General features: G+C 37.8%; 1 protein-coding gene across 7 annotated transcripts in view; it reads left to right on the top strand.

The window, feature by feature from the left end:
* The window catches only part of TAFA2 (TAFA chemokine like family member 2), a 197,767-nt gene that overhangs the window by 158,741 nt on the left and 14,085 nt on the right, over nt 1-24,941 (top strand). For all 7 annotated transcript variants that reach the window (XR_007163809.2, XR_007163805.2, XR_010829405.1 and 4 more), the window contains exons 3-4: nt 9,982-10,134; nt 11,202-11,326. Coding sequence is in view for 1 of the 7 variants with exons in the window: in XM_048065420.2 (XP_047921377.1) it covers nt 9,982-10,134; nt 11,202-11,326 (278 nt within the window). In the remaining 6 variants the exon portion in view is untranslated. The remainder of the gene's footprint in view (nt 1-9,981; nt 10,135-11,201; nt 11,327-24,941) is intronic.

Here is a 24,941-nt window from a genome sequence, read left to right as displayed (position 1 = left end):
GTGTGGGCTTGACCCTTGGCCAAGTAAAATATGGCTGGCTACTTGAAATACACGAGAGAGAGAAGCAATAAAAGTCCTTGGCCGATTACCTTACTCCTAACAGTATTTTGTGCCGTGGCCCGTAGACTGGGTGAACACACAAAGATCTGCAAGAACCCATACGATCGCTGCATGTGATCTTGACTCTGAACTGTCTGTCGTTTCATAAACCTGGCAATCACCTGATTTCAAAGTTGTAAGGGGGACCTATGAAGGGCAACCCTGTAGGCTGAGTAGGGATCATTTGAAAAAGAGATTATCCTTCAGGTTACCTGAAAATTGGTTGTGTTTTGAGTTCCTGTGTATTTGGAGAAAAGTTTGCCCTGAAGCTTTCATTTGTAACCACTGCCATAAAAAGACCCTGGCTACTGTGAGAGTGGAGATAAGCTTATTTGAGTAACACTGGCTCACTCCTGCCAAAGGACTGATTAAATAATTAGCCTGAGTAAGGCCAGGAAGATGAAGTCACATGGCTGTGAGCTTTCCAGGTCCAAGAGATCCTACATGAAGTTCTCCATCTGTGGTTTTATGTTTGTAAAGATTGTATGTCCAGCTGGGACCATGCCAGCTTGCTGTGCTATTCCAGTAAGTCTTTTTCTCTCAGAGGGGATAACTCAATCCTTCAGACCATGGCAGATAGTGCCATGGGAATATCTGAGGCTTGATCTCACTGGGTCATTAGTGAATTAGTGAGCTCTTCTCAGGGGTAATCCTTACATTGTAGGTTTTTTTTTTTTTTTTTTTTTTTTTTTCCAAAAGGGAAAAATTCTTCCCACACAGATGGCGATAACCAGTGGCTGGCAGACAAGCTGATGGATGAGACTTTTCTTTGGCACCATGCAGCAGAGTATGCTTGGCAATGTGACTGTGGCAAACCATTCATTAGCTCAGTTTTTAAAAGCTACCAGAGATGCTGTCAGCATAGTGTTTTCATATGAACTCTGCTAGCCAATTTCACCCAAGTGGACTAAGTGGGTTAACTGCAGTAGAGGCAGACCTGCAAGAAGAGCTGGGCTAGCATTTGCAGGATAAACACTTATCAAGAATTGCTCTTGTAATTTTAAAGTGGTTCTCTCAGGAGAGAAAACACCATATTGAATCCAAGGAATCTGGGAATGGCAGTAGTTAGCAGGATCTTTTGTGTACGTGTTGCCAACAGGTGGCAGTACAAAAATAATTTGTCCAAACAGGCAGCTCAGTTTTCTAACAATTCACCTGAGGACACGTGCCAAGTTCCAAGAGACATCACAGCAAAACAGAAATGAAAAGCAATGCTGTACTTTTAAGCTAAACTTATTCTCCAGCAATGTAAGTAGTGCATAGCATGCATTCTGTTTTTCTGGATTTTGCAAGAGCTCAAGGTGACCAAGTGGCTTTTAATAGCTATAGCTAGAGTGCAAGGCATGGAAAGGTGCAAGCAGATAAATAAGACCTCAAAGCCCTGTCAATAAGGTGTGCTTGTAGGGGCTTAGGAGATATTTGCACGGGAAGGAGTTATTCATATCATAGCATTATCCAAATCAAGCATAAAAGAGGTTGCATGGCCTCTGGCATGGAATGGGCTGCTCTGATCGAATAGCGTGACTCTTTGGCTGGGCTCACTGCAGTGATTTGGCATGTGCCTCTCTACAGATATTGATCTGCTGATCTAACAGGTATGAGAGGATTATCTCGACAGTCAGTGTGCATTTCTTAGAAGGAAAGGTTGAAGGTTAAATGTTATTTTGCCAAATGCCATCTCTGTCTTCCTTGCTTAATTTTTCTTTCCAAAAGATTTCTAATGCTCATGTCTGTTACAGGCTGCTGAATCCAGTAGCTGGGTAGATATGAGGCTGCTGCAGCTCCTTATTCCCAGTTTTTGTCAATGGTGAGGCTGAACATCTATGCTCCTTAGAAAGTAGTTGAACACAGACAGACATGTGTGCCATACACACTCAGCCAGCCACGCAGATCAGAGCAGACATAACAAACCACCTTTCCTGGCACCCACGTCCATACACACAGTAATCACTCAGTGGATGGGCCAATCCTTTTCCTCATCCCCAGCTATCAGGACTGAATCTGCTGGCAGAGAGAGCTACGCATACATGCATATATATGCACACACATGTAAAATGGGTCACTCATAAGATGGTCTAAGACAGTCAGCCTGATTGGTAGCTGATCCGAGGTGCCCTCATGTCACCAGTTGCTTTCACTTGGATTTACGATGTTTGTGATCTCACTCCGGTTCCTTGTAATCAGATCTCTTAATTTACCCCCAACTAATCTGGCTTGAATTTCCCTAGTATTAATGCATATCCACTCAGAGAAGAGAGTATGCACACAAAAACAAACAAACAAACAAAGAAAAAAATGGATAGAAATAAGATTTAATAAGAATGTAGCAGAACTTGCAGTGTCTTTTTATCCTTACCCCTTTATTCATTCATGCTCATTCCTCTCCAGTCCGCCCTGACCCCCCTCCATTTCCCTTCCTTTGGTCCTTCTGCTAAACATCCCATAGTGAGCCTCACATGTTTCCACAAAATATCTGATGGAAAATTTTATGATCCTCAGATTCTGTTCCCCCTTCATCCAATAACAGGTCCAGTACTCCTGCAGGCAGTAACACCCTTTAGTCTGCAAGATTTCTGGGGAGGCAGTTTATTGGGTTGACCCATCTCAGTGGTTTTCCCACCAGGCCCAGGAGCTGATCACTCCCCATGGATGGCTCTGGGAGCACTGAGTGAAGGTGCCTTGTTGGTAGACACTGGCTTGTTGGGCTCCTCTGGTCCCTTGGGGCCTTTGTGTTTAGCTTTTGGTCATGCTGGCTAAAGGTATCATTGGCCATCGGGTGCACAAATAGTTTTTAAACAAGTTTTGGTGTTTCTGAATGCCTTTATCTCTACCCTCTCAACTCTGGCCCGATCTCATCATGGGACAGTTTCATTGCTTATTGAAGCCAAAGTCCATTCCTTTGAGATCTGCCCACAGCACTTTCCCAGTTATATATTCTCCTGTAGCATGGCTGTGAAGCATCTTCAGTTCTAGTTACTTGGAAAATGGATGATTAAGAGACTTAAAGAGCAGCTTCTCTCTCCAGATGTTGTCTTTTCAAAGGAAAATTTGGTGTTCGTTTTCAGCTTTACAGTAGTTTTGAATTACCTGAATGTTTTAAATATACGTGGCATCAATGGAATAGATAACTAAATAATTTTAATTAGTCATGTGAAATGTAATGATAAAGCACAATAAGGTAACATAAAATTATCATTTTGTCCTGCTGATTCTATAGTGCTACCTCATGTGTCATCTGGAAAATAACGCAGCATGAATGCCTTTCCTGAGATGCACTACAACCGTAGCATGCCTCATGCCTCATTGTCAACACTGAGGACACAGGAATTACTGCTGTGTCTGTAATTGATTTTTTTAGTTCACTGGCCAAACACCGTGAAAAAAAAAAAAAAAAGGTATTTTTTTTTCCAAGTAAAATTAAACATTTTGCCTTGATTTGAAAAAAAATTACAGCTGTAAAAATACCTTAAGTTAGCCTTAGCATTTAAAAAAATAAAGTTACAGATTATAAAAAGTCATGTGGAAACATTTTTTTTTTTTTACCCTCTCTGAGGATGTTTACTTTTAGATTCAATTGTACCCAAACTTGACTAGATTTCAGAAATAGTTACATTGGTTGGATACTGTAGTTTCAGCAAATGAACTCTTCAGTGAAAAACGTGACACCTTTAGTGATGGTTTAAAACATGATTTAATAACCCTAATTTATCATATTTTCAGTCACATATTTAGAATATATATTATCATTTGCTCAATCACTATAATAGATGCTAAATAAGCAATCGACGGAATAAGTATCATAAGTTGCAAATCTAAATGTCACTTCCATTGAAAATACAAATTTTTAACTCTCTCTCTGAAATTCTGACCCAAAACCACTGATCAAGCTAGAGTTCAAAGGGCTTTGAATCTGATCTCCTTAGTAAAGTTCCTGTCAATGCTCTTCAAGTGCTTCTTTGGGAATCAGTGTCTTGCTGCATGCCAGAGGTAATGAGATGAAGACTGGTATGGGAGACACCTCTGCTTTTTTGCCTTCTGTGCTGCCAGCTCTCCATCTGGCCTATGGAGCAAATGTTTTGTGTTCACATAATGAAACTGAAGCTTGTGTCCCTGAAAGCTTGTCTGATTTTTTTTTTTTCCAAATATACTGATGGCTGATCAAAGAAAAGATCTTACCTCTGACAAAAAGCTTTGTGTTGCTTATGTTCTTAGATCACCACAACTGCAACAATATCACCCCTAGTACCAACAGAGTATGATTAAACCAAATTCAATTTCTTCTTTACCTGATTTTAGGTATAACAGAAGGATAATGAAATTAATGAAATGAAGGAACTGGACAGTTTGTTTCATTTCAAAGATCATCTATCTTTTCATAGAGAAACTTTCATTGTAAATCTTGGCTTATCTGTGGTTGCGCAGTATTTTTTTGCTTAGTTGTGGCAACAACTAACACTTCTTAAACTACCAAAAAATATGCAACAATACTGTGTCTGTGTGCTTATGTGTGAGAGAGATTTTGCAAGTTTATTTGTAATCCTTCCTATCTACAATGACACACTGAGACTGACGTGACATACTGAAATTGCTGAAGTGTAGCAGAAATATAACCTACATTTGTTTTCTATGTCAATCAGAATAAAGAAAGCAAATAGACTATGTGAACAAGAAAACCTACTTTTTTCCTGGTCACTCTAGAGTAGGACAGTGATTTAGAGCCTACACTGGAAAATAGTACATCATAACCACAAATTTTATTTTATTTTATTTTATTTTATTTTATTTTATTTTATTTTATTTTATTTTATTTTATTTTATTTTATTTTATTTTATTTATTTTATTTTATTTTATTTTTTATATCAGTACACTCCACCACCCCTCAGTTTAAATATTTTGGTGGTATACAATGACAGATCACTTGGTGGGAAAGGAGGAAGCACATTGGTAATCTGCTGAAATATTGTTTGTTTTCCCTTGTAGATGGTTATTAAAAACAAACAAAGAAACATCAACAACAACAAAAAAACAGTAGTTGTATTATAGTCCTTAATGTGATTACTCATGTGAACATGTTTCACATAAATAAAGACTACTTACGTGCATAGTTTGAAAGACTGACTCACTATAGTATTTCATATGGGACATATTCCTGATTATCCAATAGATAGGCCAAAGATAGGCCAACAATCCTCAAAAAGGCCAAAGTTTGATTAATGTTAGATGTAATTTCGACAGAAACTCATGGCTAAAAGTCATTTCTGTTTCTCTCCTCATTGGTGATCTGTTGCCTCTTGTTTAAACTAAAGCCTTGTTTTTGTGAAGAGCTTTAGAAAACGCACAGATGCATGCAAATAAAGCTTTGTACATTTTACATAGGCTCACTGATCTCATAGGAATTACCTGGAATGTAATAAGAAGATACATTTATCTCATGTAAGGGTGCAGAGCTTGTAAGCCGATATAGAACTGGTTTCTACAGAAGGAGGTGATCATGCATCAGTGGCTGCCTGCTCCAGCTGCTTCTCTTTGGCTGAAACTGCTTCTCACTAGTCTCTGCACTCAGGTGTAGGAGCTAAAGTGGTAGAGAACTAACCCTACAAAAGAGGGGTTATTTTTCTGTCCACCTAAATCCTTGGTTTAACATTATCATTGTTAAATGGCACTGTTCAGGCAAGCAAGTGATCAGTGTAGGAATAGAGGTAATGTATTTTTTATTTTTCAGTAGTGTTAGTCATTAGGTTGGCTTAGCTGTATTACCCAATTATGCCTGTCTTTGCAGAGAATATATAAATGAGACATTATTATTATTATTATTATTAATTTATTTGTACAGTGGCTACTACAATGATGGAGAGCCTGAATATAGATATGGTCTGTGGTTTTATTTATCTAGGCCATGGCAACATGTTCTTTTTTTTTAATGGTCCATGTATATGTATATGCATTACCTATGCAACTTTAAGCAAAGAAAAGATTCAAATGGCCTAACAGAGAGTTGTCAGATTTGGTCATGAATGATCAAGTGACAAGGCTGAGAAATAGTGATCATAATGAAGAGTGGAATTCAGAAAACTTTACTTGATTTAATGCTAGATTTATCTATGCTGCTACAGTTATGATAAATATATCTTTTTTTTTTTTTTTTTTTTTTTGGTGTGAGTTACAAAATAATAATCTGGAAGAATAACTAATAACTTGTCTTCTGGTCTGGAACAAACTTCTCACGGAAGTAAAGGAGTCACAGCTATAATTTAGTGCCATATGTGCTGTGCAAATATGACTAAAAATTTCACTCATCTGAAGGGAAGGAATGTAAAGCTGTTGTGAAAGAACAAGAATAGGTAGAAATTATATATATTTAAAGTTATTTACTGTGTATGTTTAAACATACTCTTTAAGCACATTCAATGTTGTGTGCTGTTGCGTACAATGAGGAATAATAATTACTTAGCTTTATATTTTCTAGGATCATAATTGTGAGCACTGAAATTTTTGTAGCAATAGCACACTGATTAATGAGATAGCTATTCAAAATTTCACTACATGAGAAAACGCTATAAAAGTGGCAGGCTAATTACAGGATATACTGTTAATGGGTAAGATATGATCATATCTATTTTCCAAGTTGCATGCTCATATTACAGTGTTACATCTTCTGTAACATAATGTATACATATATTATGTTATACATAATCATTGGAAAAACTTCACAGTCTGTACACATAGATATTTCTCGGTCTCTTTCTTCAGTCCTTCTTCACATTGATTTCAGGCAGGATTACTTGCATTAGCAGAGGATGCAGGGCTGAGGGTTTGCAGTGGTTCTGAATAATGAATTTCCGAAGGATTCCAGAAATGACAGTTCCATAAACATTTTCTGAAAAGCAAGCAGCACACTTTGAAGTCTGTGCTTGAAGAAGAAGAAACAAAACCAAACTGTGAATCTTCCAAAGTACTATCTCCTTTTTGTAGAATGGTTCAGTGCCTTAATGAGGTTAATTTGTATTAGGTTGTGGGAAATCCTTCATCTGCGGCATAGAGGCTTACATTTCACATGAATGTGACAGATACTGTACTTACTGCACAGGAACTTAATTATTTGATAGCATAAGGAGCTGAAATCCCTGCATTTCCTCTCAAGGAATATTCATAGCATACTCTAGATGATGAACAGAAACTAGAGGATGGCTAGCCTAGATTTTCAGTGATTGAAATATATGTATATGCTTTAGTAAGTTGTTTTGTTTTTATACCTAGAAAATTTCAAAGCAGTTTTATTAATGACAAGACACTATCAGTAGTATATGATTATCTTTTATTCAATCCCATTTTCACATCTCTTCATCCTTTGAAGTGCTTTTCTGTACTGTACATGAATATAAGTGACCATTTCTTCTAATTATAGTCTTTTTCCAATAAGAGCCTTTAAATGCCTGATTTCCTGTTTAGTACAAAGTGAGTCTCCTTCAAAAGTTTTGTTTCAGGATGAACCTTTCTCTCAAAGCTTTTAAAAACAACTCTTTTAACTGGCTTCCATTCCAGATGGCTATTGGTGTACACAATACCAATACGCTTAGCAGGTATATTATGGCATTTCACAGAATCATGGAAAGATTTGAGTTTGAAGTGACCTTAAAGACCATACAGTTCCACCCCACCTGCCATGGGCAGGGACACCTCCCACCAGACCAGGTTGCCCAAAGCCCCATCCAGCCTGTCCTTGAATACTTCCAGGGATGGGGCATCCATAGCTTCTCTGGGCAACCTGTTCCAGTGCCTCACCACCCTCAGAGTAAAGAATTTTTTCCTAATATCTTATTTAAATTTACCCTCTTTTAGTTTAAAGACATTATTCCTTATCTTACCACTATGCTCCCTAATATGCTCCCATTTCTGAATTCTCCGTTTCTGGAGACATGGAAGAGCTGTGTAAAGCTATGTAGTGAGACACTGAGAGGACAAAATTTCAGGGTCACTGAGACACATCAGAATACAGAAAAGAACTGAAAACTAATATAGTCAAAAATTAAGTGGGAAGAAATTCACTACATTTTCTTTTTAGATTCAGTGTCCTTTTTTTTTTTTAATGTACCTTTCATAACACAAAAATCATTAATTTTTTGTTAGCATGTGTGTGTAGAAAATGTGCAATTGCCTATCAAAATAAAAATGAATGTGAATTTACAGAAGCAGTATGTGTTTGCTGTCATATATTATGCATATGAAAGATATCCTAGATTATTTTTTGTTATATTCACAAAAAAAAAACAAAAACCAACCCCTATAATAATTGTATTAAGAAAAATGAATTTATCTACTTGGATTTTCTTATTGGCAGAGCAATCTGTGAAATGGTTGGAAAATAATTAAAGTATATAAAAATATAAACTTTTATTCACTCAGCATCAAAGGTATCAAAATATCAGAGTTCATATCATCTTATAAAAATATGCAAAGTGCTTCCCTTGCAATTGAATTAAAATTCTAACTTTTTTCTCCTAGATTTCTGATTTATGTGTTATATTTCAATATCTCACAATATGATGGATCATGGGTTAATTGAATTTCACTGTGTTATATAGTTTCAGCTGTAATACGGCATGATATGAGAGAGTATAATCTAACCTGATGTAGCACAATGCAGTGAGTGACTACAAAGATCACAGGCTGTTCAGTGGACTTTGTTCTACTGAAAAATGCATAATTGCCTGAATGAAATGTTTAGTAGTTTATGTTTTGTTAATGAAGATCCAGAGTCTAATTGCTGCCTGTGGCTTTTGTCTCTAGACACATTCTCAGGGGCCATATCCTACATTAAGCATACTTTCTTTCCTCAGCTCTTTTGAGAGTTGATACTGTGCAATAACAGCTGAGCAGATCCAGTCATAGATGTTGGGCTCCTGAAAGTCAATTGGTAGGGCCTTTACCTTGTAAAAACTCTCAATTTTGCCATTAGGGTGTGAAAGGTAGATGTGCTGTTCAGTACACAGGCTTTGCATAAAGCATCCAAAAAGTTAACCAGCAGATGAAATAGAGGGGCTGCCGAAATACATATTGTTTTGCATAATTCATATTCCTTCCTGTACAAAGTTGTAGGTCAATACCAGTTAAAATTTCAGATTCTTTCTCTATTCCTTCTGATGGAAATGAACTATCCCCAGAAATACCTTGTCTGTTTTTTATTTTCTTTACCAGTGACCACTGCAAGTTCTGTTAAAATTATTTTTCTGAATTCTGGATCCTTTCATAACTGACTGCTGAACCAGAAAGGTAGTTTTCTTACCAGTCTTAGCAAACTGGTCCTCTCATAGGACTCCAGTAATATGACTCTAGTAATGGGTTAGAACACCACGTGGATACTGGATAATGAAGATTGTCCTGTTGCCCCCAGGGCTTTGAAAAGCTTTGATTCCTCATGTTTCCAAATTACCTTTGCAGTGCCAGGCAGAGACTTAAAATGTGATTCCCTAGTTTGTTTGTTTGTTTGTTTGTTTGTTTATGTATTGGGATGCGGCTATAGAAAATATACTAGTGTTTATGGAAGTCCAGAAATTAATATAGTGTCTAGGTTAGTTTTATAATGTCTTTTCTTCCCACTTCACTGGAACAGTCCTGTACGCAACCTTCTCCAATTGTTCTTTAGCCAGCATTTTCTGCCTGAGATAGTTATACTACATTTGGAAAAGAAATCATCTTCACATTGTAGTGTTAGTACATTGTAATTCTAGTTTCGTGCTTGGCAGGTTGCATTACTGAGCCAAGTTTAATGCATTTCTGATTAAAACAAACAAACAAACAAAAAACAACAACAACAAAACAGAAAAACAAACAGTATGAGCCTACCTTGCGATGTTATCAAATTGCTCATCTTATTTTCACAGCTCACCATGTTAAAACCGGGACCTGTGAAGTGGTGGCACTCCACAGATGTTGCAATAAGAACAAGATAGAAGAAAGATCACAGACAGTGAAGTGCTCCTGCTTCCCTGGGCAGGTAGCAGGTACCACCCGGGCAGCTCCTTCTTGTGTTGATGGTGCGACTATTTTTATTGCTTCCTGTGGTTGCATGTTCCTAGGGTGTTTTGTTAGCTTAGAGACATCCATAAAAAAACAGTTTATTATAGTTAGCTATTTAAAATAAGAGGAAGAAGGCTTCTGCATTTTGAAGGGCATGCCCAAGGTGAACGGGAGGAAGATGTGAAAACAAATTATTTGCTATTACTCTGTGGAAATGCTAAGTGAAATTATCAGATGCCAGTGAAGGAGACCTCTTGAGAAGCTAAATTTGACCTAACTAACAGAGTGCCCTCAGAGTTGTATGAAATTCACTTAATTAAAAGTGTTTACACAAAATCTACATGAGCATATCATTTTCATATGCTGCAGTCTTACATTTTATTTATATATTTATCTTTATCATAAAGCAGTAAACAAACAAACAGAACAGAGTTCTGCTTTTTTTTTTTTAAGTCTTTGTAGACCAATATATATATATATATTTTTCTGTTCACAGTACAGTATTAATGTTTTACTTAACAAATCTGGCATTGTATTTTCTGTTTTAATTGGGAAAATACCAGCTCATTTTTTGCATCTATTTCTATGAAAGAGGAGCAGGATGGATTCACCTTTTACATGATCTCTTTACTGTTGATATGTTGTTGGCTGTCAGAGAAGCAGTAAATATGTCATCTTTGGGGAATAAATTTAATCAGCCTGTGCTAAACTATAGAGTAGATCAGGCAAAATGTACTAACTCAAAAGAAGAGAGCTGGCTTAAAACTTTGAAATCTGTCTGAGCAAGAAAAAATGAGAGTTGGAAAGGAATGCTACGAAATTACTTTCTGAATTGCAGTAAATTAGAAAACAACAACAGCAAAAAACACCACCACAGTACAGAAATTGACTTTGAAGCATATAACACCTTGTGCAAATTGCAGCTTCATTTCTTATGGAGATTCTGAGCTGGCTGCAAATCACAGAATAGCTGTCACTTAATATATTTCAAATATTTTCCTGGAAAATAAATGTTGCAATATAATGACTTATTAATATGTCAATTTTGAGAACTTGCAGATGTGGTTATTTTCTTCTGTTGTAGCTTCAATAGTGGAGCAGAAATGGTGGTGCCACATGCAACCATGTCTTGAAGGGGAGGAATGTAAGGTTCTTCCAGATCGTAAGGGATGGAGCTGTTCCTCTGGGAATAAAGTGAAAACAACTAGGGTAGGTATGATACCAAATTTACATGCTACCAACAGGTAAAAAAAAAAAAAAAAATTTGTGCACAGGAAATTGGGTCCACATGGAAGACAGCAGTTGAGAAGAATAGAAAAGTGTGAGAAGAAACTTAGTGGGACTGGACTTCCTGCTCCCGCGCACTTGTCTCAACATACTTAGCAATTGCTTGATTATGGTAAGCAGTATGCCAGACCTTCTCAGGTGAGCAGTGGAGATGATAGAGTTGAGCTCTTTTTCAGCTTCTGGTAAAGATCACATCCAATATAATCTGATATATATTTCTCTCTGAAACCAGTTGCACGAAATCTATGGACCCTGCTAAGTTCTTTATTTACAGGATAGCAAACAAGAACATTTTATCAGTAACATGGAATTACCATGTTTCAACGTTGAAACGGCTGAGTATGGTAAGCATTAGATGTGTAATATAATACGATCTGGTTCTCTCTGTCTTGCATGACTGATTTACTACAGAATTTTGTCAGAGTTTCAGTAAATCCTTTTTCTCCATTTGACACTTTTTGTATCATTGGTTCAAAATTAGATTAACAGAAGAATATCTAACATTCATCAAATACAAAGCCATAAAACAAAGTAAACCTGCTGTCACCTAAGCTTTTTAGTACCTAACAGAAACACAATATTAACAGATTCTTCAGATAAGCAGTAAGCGTTCAAACTTCCTAAAACTCCAGAATTGTATCTCTACATGGTCAATAGTTCTCCATTCACATAAAACAGGAAAGATGTACTCTGAAGACACATATGCATGTGTGTAAGCATAAACATGTTCACCCGTCCACTCCTCCACGTGTACTTGATGATTGTTTTGCTTATAGTCAGGCTATAACTTGCTAGTGTGGTGTATTCTTTATGTAGGTGTGCTTGAGTGTCTATGTCATTTGAATGAAATCTGCCTTAATGTGGACACTAAATTTCTGGTACACCTCGGTTGTAGTGATGTAGCGTGTACTGGCTGAATTATATTCCTTTTGTTCAACATAGAGATCTGCATGTCTCAGTTTCTGTATGCATAAGTCTTTTGTCTTTTTGACATTCTTCAAAGGAAGGATACTTCCTAGATGTTTGATATACAATTCCACTCCTGTATCCTCTTTCAAACGTATTTCTTCTGAAGCTAGCCTTGCTTGAATTCTGCCCATACATAACCTAGTACATGCCAACACAAACCTGAATTTATGCATGTAAAATGTGTGCACATGTGTAATACAGCTGAAAAAACTTTATAACCATCGATAATGACAATAGAAATAGGAAAAAAAGTGTGTGCGTATGTGTGTGTGGCGTGCATGTGTGTGTGTTTTGAAATTTGTTGCAGTTACTACTACATTATATATGGCACTATTAGTGTTAAAGAATGCATTACATTTCATATTTAATACGACTGTTTAACAAGCAGTAAATAAAAGTGTGGGTCTGGATTACCCTCCTGTAGGAAAAAAAAAAAAAGTCACAAAAAGGGGAGACATCAATAAGAATCTCCTTGAGGATACTTCTTCCTCCCATTTTGTCAAAAGACTTTTTTTTTTTCTTTTCTGTATTGGTAAAGGCTATGAAGTTCCACTTACTAAGTTGCCAAGTTGCCACTTGGTCGGTGGCAATCCTTAGGACTCGTTTTAAGGCTTTTCAGAAGTGATGCTATGAAAAAAAAAGGTCATCAGGCACACTAATTCAATACAATGGCCACCATAACCTGCTTGCCGAGCTATCACCAGTAAAAGTAAAATACTAACCCCCTTAAATCCCCAGCCATTTATTTTGCCTTCTAGTTTGTCCAGGTACTATGCGTTTCTCCCTTCTCCCTTCATTTCCTGTGCTTTTGCAATACTGTTTTGAAACATTCCCAAATTTGAATTAATATTTCTGGCTGAGAGTTGGTCTCAGTCATTGAAACCAGGTGGTAGGGAAATGAAGGTTTCTGTCTTTCTGGGTAAAAAATCTCAGGAGAGTGAGATTTTAAGAGATGTCATTCTGATGCCCAGTAAAATATACATTGCCATTAGGAATGACAATGATTGTGTTGAGAGTAGCTTGCTTTCAAAAGCAAGTACTTTTCCCTAATATGTAGTGACTACAATTATTTTTGTAGATCCTTTTTCTGCTCTCCCAAGTCTATAAATAAAAGGAAAAATTCTAAAGTGCTTGGTGGTTTCAAACCCCCTTTTTTTTTTGAGAAAAATATAAAAGAACTGTACAGAGAGTCAGTATTAAGAAGTCATGAATAATAACCTTCTGATTGTCAAATGAAATAACCCATATGTGATTGTCATGTATAATGTAAAAGCATAAAGAAACAAAGGGAACTGAACAGCCTGGGTGAGTTAAGTGTACTCCAGAGGAGCCTTGTGAAAGCCTTCCAGAAATGTCTAAGTAGGTCTATATTCACCTCCAAACATTTTATGTAAGTTTGCCTCCTTCGTGTGCAGAAAAGGTAACCCAATTAACTGATGAAGTATTACCTTCTCAGTTACAGGACACCAGATTCAAAAGCAGCACCTACATTTTCACATCTCAACCTGTTAATAGTTAAGCATTATGTTAGAGATAAAAGCAGTAATAGAAAAGAAGGTATTTATCTTGTCCACATCTGTTAGCATATTTAGTCACAGCACTGTAAAGATTGATGACACCAACTTCTTGATATTTATCAGTCGCTAAGCAAAAAGGCCAAATGAATGATAGGAGAAAAATAATTGTTTTTTAAAAATGTGGTTTACTTGAGGTTTTACATCTTGTTCAGATATGGGGACCTAATAAAGTTATATATTAATAATAAATTGTAAATAGAATGAACTTTATGGTACTCAGAATTCACATAAGAAAAGTCAGGTGGCAATTCTTTACCTTAGAAATGCAAAATCATATAGTATGGAAAAATTAAAGTTTGTTTCCTAATTTGTCTACATATTAATGGGAGATTCAGATGTTAGGGGTTAACCATGGAAAAATAATGAAAATGAAGAGGGGAAAGCGTGCATGAGCAAACTGAATACTAAGTAAGCTTATGCAATTTTAGAATTGACAATTTTGGGCCTGGGTAATATGCAAGTGGGGAAGGATATAAAAGGGAGCGACAATTTAACTAAACCACTATTTAAAAAAAATATTTTTTTTTCATATAGAAAAATGCATGTTCCTGAGCATTTTACCAAAAAAAAAAAAAAGAAAAAAAAAGAGGATGTTCATGAATACATTAGTAGAATTACGAAATATGAACTGTTATTAAACAAAGGAGCCCTTTACAAAGACTGGAAAGCAGTCATATAACATACCTGAAGAGAAAAAATCCTGTTTCTTATTTCTGTCTAGTACGTGGTGTACCTCTTCCACATCTGAGGTCTCTGGTAGGGACTTTTTAAAGGGAAATCCAAATGCCAGGCTTTACTTTTATTTTTAAGAACAGTATGTTTTTTACTATCTTTATAATGAAGGCTTACCTCAAATAAGAGCACCAGAAGATACATGTGCCTTGTGTAAACATGCAAGCTGCAATGCTTCCTGGCGTTCTGGTTCTTCAGTCATCCACCCTGGGAGTAGATTGGAGCATGTCATAGCTCCTGGACAGCCTACAAATCCAGGTGTCTTTTCTGCAGAAACTGGGATGCAGGAAAACGTGAAATGGTGCACCATAATGTCTTTTAAGTGTCTTACATTCAAATCCAGGAGCTTTAACTGAGGAAGTGGGAAAATTCTCTCCCATTCACGCCTGGGAGTCAGGAAATGTCCCTGGACTTCAGTTCAGGGACAGTCTGAGAGTCTGTTTCAGAGAAGGTGGGCTGGTATTTTATGAAGATGTAGGGAAATGTGTTTTGATGTTTTTCGTGTGAAATACTACCTTGTCCTTAAACTTTTAACTTGATTTGGTAGAACTGCAAGGGGAATAGGGTACAATTTAATGCTAAGTTCTGGTTAAATTACTCAAAGTGGAATTCACCTGGCTTTGCTTAAATTGTAGGTTAATTTGCTTAAATTTCTTATTAGTATTGGAGAGAACTGTCCCCTTCCAGAGGTCAATTTGTTTTGTCCTATGATAGGTCAGATGAATTATCTTTTGGATATGCTTATGTCTCCCTATAACTCCGAAGGAAAGCTGTGATGATTAGCCTAGGGTCTAACATTTAGATGCTTATCTTTGAAAAGAAAGATGCTGTCTAGGACACTTTCTTTGATGTAGTCTTCAGTAGGAAGCTGATCAAAAACCTCCTTAATTGTCTGTTTGGGAATTTTTGGGCTTTGACCACTATCAGATGCAATATAATGTAAAAGAAGCTTCAAAACTCTTCATGCTCTGAAGACATACAGCCATATGCTAAAAAAGTGAATCATACTCTGATGAGCAACATCACCAGTATCTATTATTCAGCAGAAATTGGTAACCAGTACATATCCTTTTGGGACAGTCTAGTTGGAGTATAAATGAACCAAAATGATCAGATGTATTTCATTACAGGTGTTGATTATTAACCTCTGAAAATCTCTAGAAGGTGAAAGTGAACAAAGTAGTGCTTTTCTATGAACAAGTACTAGCAGTATTTTCACACAGATTGCATAAGGCCATCTTTTGGAAATGTACATGTAACTTCTGGAATAGCTGAGTACCCACACTTTTTTGAGAGGCAGAAGGAACTGCAATTGTCACTCAGAAAACTAGGTATTTTTAATGTGTGGGGAAAAGCACAGTCCAGAACAGACAGAAATCAATAGCTAATATATTACTATGTAACTATATGCCAAACCAATATTAGAAATAGAGTACTGTAAAAAAATAAAAATAAAATAAATATTCCAGGGACAGAGAGAAATAAAAGAGAAATATTACAAGGCCAAAAATAAATCCATATTGAGTCTATTTATCTGCATTCCGAATCCAAATCTGCTTTCCAAATCAATACCAGAGATAGATGACTAGTGAGAAAAGAACAGAAATATTGCCAGGATGTAGAGAAATCCATACTGAGAGTGTTTATCTACATTCCAAACAATATTGGAGAGAGCCCGGAGTCAGATATTTGTAATATTCCATTTAATCTAATTTTGCATTATGGCATCTAGAGTTTAAAGCAAACTAAAAATTGAATAATATTCTTGGAAGAGGAGAAAGTATACCATGCAAACATACCAACTGGCTGCATGTGAAGCCAAATGGTGTTCAGCATGTGTATTCCACTACTCTGAATCAATGCAGTTCTCCTGCTACCTATAAATTCAGCTTACATTTTTACCCCGTCTTCTCTTTCTCACTTGCAGATGCTGGACTGTTTCTAAATTGATTACAGCTGCTGATAGGAGAGGCAGTAATTGTGTTTTTGTTTCAATTTATAAAATATGTTGTTCATAACTCTTTCAGAACAAAGAATGAAAGAGCTTCCTTCAGATACCTTTATGTAGTAATGCTTTGTAGGGGGCTAAAGGAGGAGGGCTGAAGGCCTGAGGCTGATTCCTGAGTTTCCCAGTATCAGAAGGCAGCATTAATGGTGACTCATAACCAACACATGAATAAGACAATGCAATAATAGAGAGATAAAATATGTCCTGGGATACATGAAGAAAAGGACATTTTTTTTTTTTCTTGAAACTGAGCTTGATATCTATGTTAGTAATGCAGCTGTTTGTTGATCTTTGCTCCTCCCTATCAGCAAACTATTGTGGAACTTGAGGCTGGGAATGATAAGGTTGAGTCCCTATGGGTTAGGGTCAGCGGGAAGGCCAACAAGGCAAGCATCCTGGTGGGGGTCTGTTATAGACCGCCGAACCAGGATGAGGAGACGGATGAGGAGTTCTACAGGCAGCTGGCAGAAGTTGCAAAATCATCAGCGCTCGATCTCGTGGGGGACTTCAACTTCCCAGACATATCCTGGAAGCACAACACAGCCCAGAGAAAGCAGTCTAGGAGGTTTCTGGAGAGCGTGGAAGATAGCTTCCTGACGCAGCTGGTTAGAGAGCCTACTAGGGGAGGTGTCCCGCTAGACCTTCTGTTCACAAACAATGATGGACTGGTGGGAGATGTGGTGGTCGGGAGCTGTCTTGGGCAGAGTGACCACGAAATGGTAGAGTTCTCTATTCTTGGCGAAGTCAGGAAGGGGACCAGTAAAACCGCTATATTGGACTTCCGGAGGGCTGACTTTGAGCTGTTCAGGACACTGGTTGGCAGAGTCCCTTGGGAGGTGGTTCTGAAGGGCAGAGGAGTCCAGAAAGGCTGGGCACTCTTCAAGAAGGAAATCTTAATAGCTCAGGAATGGTCTGTCCCCATGTGCCCAAAGACGAGCCGGTGCGGAAGAAGACCGGCCTGGCTGAACAGAGAGTTGTGGCTCGAGCTTAGGAGAAAAAGGAGGGTTTATAACCTTTGGAACAGAGGGCAGGCCACTCAGGAAGACTATAAGGACGTTGCGAGGCTGTGCAGGTACAAAATTAGAAAGGCCAAAGCTCATCTGGAGCTCAATCTGGCTACTGCCGTTAAAGATAACAAAAAATGTTTTTACAAATACATCAACACAAAAAGGAGGACTAAGGAGACTCTCCATCCTTTACTGGATACGGGGGGGAAACTTAGTTACAAAAGATGAGGAAAAGGCTGAGGTGCTTAATGTCTTCTTTGCCTCAGTCTTAAGCGGCAAGACCGGTTGTTCTCTGGATACCCAGTACCCTGAGCTGGTGGAAGGGGATGGGGAGCAGGATGTGGCCCTCACTATCCACGAGGAAATGGTTGGCGACCTGCTACAGCACTTAACATGTACGCAAGTCAAAGGGGCCGGATGGGATCCACCCGAGGGTACTGAGAGAACCGGGGGAGGAGCTGGCCAAGCAACTTTCCATCATGTATTGGCAGTCCTGGCTATCAGGGGAGGTCCCAGTCAACTGGCGGCTAGGAAACATGACACCCATCTACAAGAATGGCCAGAGGGTAGACCCGGGGAACTATAGGCCTGTTAGTTTGACCTCAGTGCCAGGGAAGCTCATGGAGCAGATTATCTTGAGTGTCATCACACGGCACTTGCAGGGCAACCAGGTGATCAGGCCCAGTCAGCATGGGTTTAGGAAAGGCAGGTCCTGCTTAACTAACCTGATCTCCTTCTATGACAAAGTGACACACTTAGTGGATGAGGGAAAGGCTGTGGATGTGGTCTACCTTGACTTCAGTAAGGCTTTTGACACCATTTCCCACAACATTCTCCTCAAGAAACTGGCTGCTCGTGGCTTGGACTGGCGTATTCTTCGTTGGGTTAAAAACTGGCTGGATAGCCGGGCCCAAAGAGTTGTGGTGAATGGAGCCAAATCCAGTTGGAGGCCGGTTACTAGTGGAGTCCCCCAGGGCTCAGTACTGGGGCCAGTCCTCTTTAATATCTTTATTGATGATCTGGATGAGGGGATCGAGTGTACCCTCCGTAAGTTTTCAGATGACACCAAGTTAGGTGCATGTGTCGATCTGCTCAAGGGTAGGAAGGCTCTGCAGGAGGATCTGGATAGGCTGGACCGATGGACTGAGGTCAACTGCATGAAGTTCAACAAGGCCAAGTGCCCGGTCCTGCATCTGGGGCGTAACAACCCGAAGCAGCGCTACAGGCTGGGAGATGAGTGGTTGGAAAGCTGCCTGGCAGAGAAGGACCTGGGAGTACTGGTTGATAGTCGGCTGAATATGAGCCAGCAGTGTGCTCAGGTGGCCAAGAAGGCCAACAGCATCCTGGCTTATATAAGAAGCAGTGCGGCCAGCAGGTCTACGGAGGTGATTGTCCCCCTGTACTTGACTCTGGTGAGGCCGCACCTTGACTACTGTGTTCAGTTTTGGGCCCCTCGCTACAAGAAGGACATGGAGGTGCTCGAGAGAGTCCAGAGAAGGGCAACGAAGCTGGTGAGGGGTCTGGAGAACAAGTCTTATGAGGAGCGGCTGAGGGAGCTGGGATTGTTCAGCCTAGAGAAGAGGAGGCTCAGGGGTGACCTCATTGCTCTCTATAGGTACCTTAAAGGAGGCTGTAGCGAGGTAGGGGTAGGTCTATTCTCCCACGTGCCTGGTGACAGGACGAGGGGGAATGGGCTAAAGTTGCGCCAGGGGAGGTTTAGGTTGGATGTTAGGAAGAACTTCTTTACTGAAAGGGTTGTTAGGCATTGGAATGGTTGAGTAACCATCCCTGGAGGTCTTTAAGAGATGTTTAGATGTGGAACTTAGTGATATGGTTCAGTGGAGGACTTGTTAGTGTTAGGTCAGAGGTTGGACTAGGTGATCTTGGAGGTCTCTTCCAACCTAGACAATTCTGTGATTCTGTGAAAAGATGCATTGTGTCTTTAAGAGGCAGCAGACAAAAAAAAAAAAAAAAAAAAGGTATTACTGTTTTCTTCTGTCAAAGTTGAATAGAAATATTGCTATTGTGATAACTTCTTCCCTTATATCTTTATTCCTCTTCCTTCCTCCAAGCTTTTCAAAAATAGCACTGGTGATGACGTAACTAAAAAAAATCAGAAATTATAAGCATAGTGTATAGGGTATTTTAGGATGTTTCTCATAGGCTGGATGTATGGTAGTTATGGTCAGTCTGCGCTAATAAGGCAGTGCATTTCTTGTGTGACATTTGTTTCAGTGTAAAACTACTGTTAACCTCCATCACATGGAACACTTTGCCTTTTGCTTTGACCACTGTGAAACTTGAAGTACTTACAAGATAAATCAATGATGTGGCTGTAATAAATAATTACAGGAAGTGTTTCTTCTAATGTGTTTAAGGAACTGTATTAATAAGTTTAGAGACTACCTTGCTTTAAAACTGCTATGTCCCCCTGCCTTACTTCAGAGTCTCTATCTATAGACTCCTCACCTTCTACCTTAAGTTTGGGTGAAGATCTATAGCAATAACTCACAAATAGTGACTAGCTATACTTTGTGGTTCATAAAAAGCATGCAATTACAATACACTTAAGTGCACAGACTGTAGCAAAATATTAGCCTTGGAAAGGAGCGATTGCACTTGTGACAGCCTCTTTGTTGCTATGGTATCTCTTTCCATGCCTTTGGCTAATATGTCACTAGCAGAAATTTGCAGCTGTCTCAGCATGTTTCTCATTGCTAACTCAGAGACCCATTGTATCTAATCTGTCATTAAAATAGTCATAAATGCTATGTATACATTTTCTTTAAAAATGCACACAAGTCTCAGGGAGCAAATGAACTGGGAATGGAAAATGGATAACATTTTCTGAGGTCAAGCTAGCTTTTTATATTTGTCAGTGATGATTGTTTTGATCTACCATCATGATTCTTTCTTACTGAAGAACTGTATTTTTTGTAGGATGTTGAAACACTAATATTTTGGACACTTGGACATTTTGATGGAAATAGCATCCCTGGACAACACATGTTGTAGTTTCCCAAGTATATCTTTTAAGAAAGTTTGAATGAATTACCAGTTTTCAGGGCTACGCAATTCACTGAATCCCTTAAAAATAGCTACTGTATGCCAAATTTACTTTAACATGAAGTTGGCAGACCTAGTTCTACCCTATGAAAAGGTTCCTGTTTCAAGTCTGTTTCAAGTCTGGTTCTGTTTCAAGTCTGTGTCAAGTCTGAATAGGTTCCTGTTTCAATGCACTTAACATGAGTTTTGGCCCACAGAAATCTAGACAAGCCATATTCCTTCCCCCCCCCCCGCCTCTCCCCCACTGGAAATGCATACTAAAAAACAAACAGAACCACAAAAAAAGCAAAACAAACAAATATAAAGCAAGTTATAATGAAAAGGGTTAGAGGAGGGATTAAAAGGGGATTAAGGTAGTGACAGAGGCCACTTTTAGTGAAAGAACATGCATAGAGAGTTTGCCACAAGACCAGATAACAGAGATAGTACAACATGCTGTGCAAATGCTTTGAGGTGGAAGTAATAGTTCAGTACTGAATTTTCTCAAAAGCATGTGACCCTAAATACATGAAATCTAAATCATTTACAAAATTAATTACAAAACTTAGTGAAATGCAGAAGTTAGCAATCCATTGCTGTCTGATGTCACATGCTGGACCTAGTTTCCAGTTTTGCCTTAATTATCTTTCATTTCATACTTACCACTTCTGCAATATAAATATGAATGGACTTCTTGACTTGATTACCAGGTGGAAAAAAGGATCTGTCCCAAATCCACTGAAATATGACAAAAAAACATAAAATAAAATAAAAACAAATCCAATGCATTCCAGAAAGTTATGAAATAGGCTCATAAAAATTGGAATGTTGAAAATTTTAAGTGCTTTTTATTTAAAGTGTGAAATGTTATAAGCAAAATCATAGACTGCAAAAGGCAATGAAGCTTGTTGGACACATCAAGGTATGCAAACATTCAACCAGGAAATTTTCTATCTCAAATTTTGTTTGGTTTGAGTCCTAAAGATACTGATATTAAGGGCTGAAAGTGAGGAACATCAAAAGAGAGACTGGGTTAAGGGCAACATTTGTAAGTATAGCTCTTTTGAGCAGAAGGATCTTGTTAGTGCATTACTTCATTACTTGAAAGAAAATAATTTTGAAAAGCAGAATGGTATTTATTTTTTTTTGAAGTAGCAGAACTTAATTGCCTAGATTTGCAATTTGCTTTTTTTTTTTTTTTTGAATTATTTTTATTTCTATCCCCAGCTGCAACTCCTTGTGAGTACCCCTGGATCTTGTCTCTGGGTTACACAGGGCTTTTTCTTTCTTTTTTTTTTTTTTTTTTTTTTTTTGAGCAGGTACACTGTACAAATCATGAAAAATGAAATCTTTTGCGATCCTTTCATCATACTCATAGTATTAGTAATATATGTATATATGTTATGGTATATACATTTTTATGAGGAGATAGTTTTCCCTAAGGTAAGACTGCAGCTAGCATCCATTGTAAAGAAGTATTTTAACTTCTCCAGAACCTGAAAATTAATGGAATTAATGTGAAATCAAATGAAAATATTTTGCCACTGCCAAAGAAAAAACACAAATGGATTCAGTTGCATGTCATTAATTAAATAATTGCCGATTTTTGCAAACATTACTTTCTTCCATGTGGGAATCCTCCAATCCATCAGTCCAGCTGAGAGGTTTTCTGCCTTTGTCCCAAAAGATTCTACTTGTGATTTTTTTTTATTTTTTCTTCTTCTTCTTCTTCTTTTTTTTTTTTTTTTTTTCTCCCCAGTTTTTCCTTTGCTGGCATATTTGAGCAAACTAACCTCACGTCTGAAGAATAATTTTCTGCCTCTGTGATGGAAAGTAAGAATGAGTTCTGAAAGCTGTATGTAAATTACTGGTTTTCTCCACTACTCTACAAAGTAGAAAAGGTCTGACACCAAAATCAAAGATGTTTCCACTCTCATTTGCAGTTTCCTTGCCCTTTCAGAGCTGTGCAGAGGATATTCTTTGAATATCTAGCAGTCCTTTTAGACTTTCATGGGAAATCTTTGTCATTGTCTAGTACCTCGTAAGTTGCCATATAGGAAGATGATTTTCAAATGTCAGTATGATACGAGTCATGCTGGGATGCTCTAAAACTAGTGCCCTTCCTTGTCTCATCCTCCTTTTTGGTTTGTGAGGGCTTTGGATCATTTCTGCAAGTCAGAAACATTGCATTTCAGCTCAGAGGGATGAGAGTATTCTGAAACTTGGCATTACATACTAAAATAGCTGCAGGCAGAAGTCTTGCCTCTATATGGCAGAGGCTTCACGAACTATATATACATCACTGATCATCTGTAGAAATGATGTGAGGGGTGGAAAGGTGGCCCCCAACTGTCCAAAAGGTATTACTTTCAATTCTCCCAAATCTCATAATATTCTTGAGGTATTTCTTTACTCATTTGGACTATTTATAGAAAACCTCATATGTTCTACCCTGTTTCAGATCTGCTTTTCTTCCTTCTAATAGTCAGAAGGAAATAGAGAGTAATGAATACCGATTAGAGAAAGTGTCATACAAAGCATTATACACAGTCATCTTGTGGAGTAGTGAAAAGCTCTCAAACCATTTGGAATCAGATTATTATTATTACAGTAATGAAGATAGTCCTGTCCTATCAAAGAAGAATTCAAATTTAAGCAAAAAATGTATTTAAGGCATGAATAAGTGAAAGACTGATCTCTAGGACTAAATTAAAAAAAATAATAAAAAAAAAAGAAGAGGAACAACATCAAATTTATTTTCATAAGAATTTCAAAATTGTTCATGTTTTCATAGCTTATCATTTACTCCTTCTTCCACCTTAATGAAGATCATGTTCATCTGAGGAAAGACACTAATGCTGTACATAGAGAAAAGACTCCAAATGACTTTATATGTTCTAAAAGTAGATGTTGAGTCTTCTTATACTGCTTTCTTATACATTATTAGCATGTACAGATGATTTAGTCTCAGAAGCTACAGTCCTAATGACTATCATCGAACTCCTTCCATATCTGCAGTGAGAAATGTCACAGAGCTCTGAAGTGGAGATTTGGGGTAAAGCTATGAAATATCCAGTTCACCATGACTTCTTTGTATCATGTGACCATATGACCTGTAGCATTATGTTGGCAAGACCTCTAAAACCAGAAGTGAATATGTGTCTCCCAGTTTATGAAGATGGATATGATATCAAGTGAACAATGAATTGTGTCTAAACAACCTGTATCTATACACTCAGTACAAATAGAAGATTCAAGAATTTTAATGGAGCTTCATATTTTAAGAGGTCCAAAACATCTGCGCCTCTTCAGGTTTAAGAATACCAGGAAATATTTTACTCATGCTAGAAAGAAGAACAATAGCTTTTTCCTGCATCTTGAATTCAAGCTTTGTGGCTCAGCAACACACCCCTGCTAGAAGACCAAAGGATTTACCTCTGCTTGTTCTTTTACCAACCTTGGCAAATGCACTGAAAAATCACAGAACTTGTTCTAGAATTTTGAGATCCCTCTCTCCTGCCTTGTTTTTAGAGTGATATTGGAAAAGAAAAGCATAGCATATTTATCATCTTCAAGGCATCTTTCTAATTCCAGTTGCCAATAATTATTGTTCAACATTATGTACAAAAAAGGAACAAGAAACTTTTTCTGGAATGCAACTTGTCATCTTTGAAGCTGATGACTTGCAAAGCCAATTTATTCTGGACAGTCATTCAAGAGATTACTATTCAAGAGTCCTTTGTATTTCTCTTGACCTTAAATCACAGCATTGCTACTTACATTCCAGAAGTTTTTGAGCCTTTAAGTCTTTCCTTCTTTACTTGAGATTTTAGAATGCTGGTAACTAATTGTGATTAGTTACTCTGATTCATTCATACTTATCTTGTCTTGGGTTGTGTACTAGTCAGGAGATAATGAGAAGACATGGGTATAAGAACTGTCCAGGTTCTTTAAGAAACACAAATTAAATGGAATACCAAAGCAGGTTCTTAGTTAAATTTATAGAGTTTGTCTTTTCCTTAGACGGAATATTTCTTTTCTGTGTACTATGAAGTCCAAAAAATAGTATTAAGGTGATCCCCAGTACACACAAGTTATAGAAAGTTGTAACTTTCACTTGGAAATTTCCATAATACTCAAGAAAATATTTCTGCTCAGTTCATGCATGAGTGATGACAGTAACTTGCATCAGTTTATCT

The sequence above is a fragment of the Anser cygnoides genome, chromosome 1 (assembly GCF_040182565.1).
Source record: "Anser cygnoides isolate HZ-2024a breed goose chromosome 1, Taihu_goose_T2T_genome, whole genome shotgun sequence".
NCBI lineage: Eukaryota > Metazoa > Chordata > Aves > Anseriformes > Anatidae > Anser > Anser cygnoides.
This window is presented reverse-complemented; position numbering and strand designations above follow the sequence as displayed.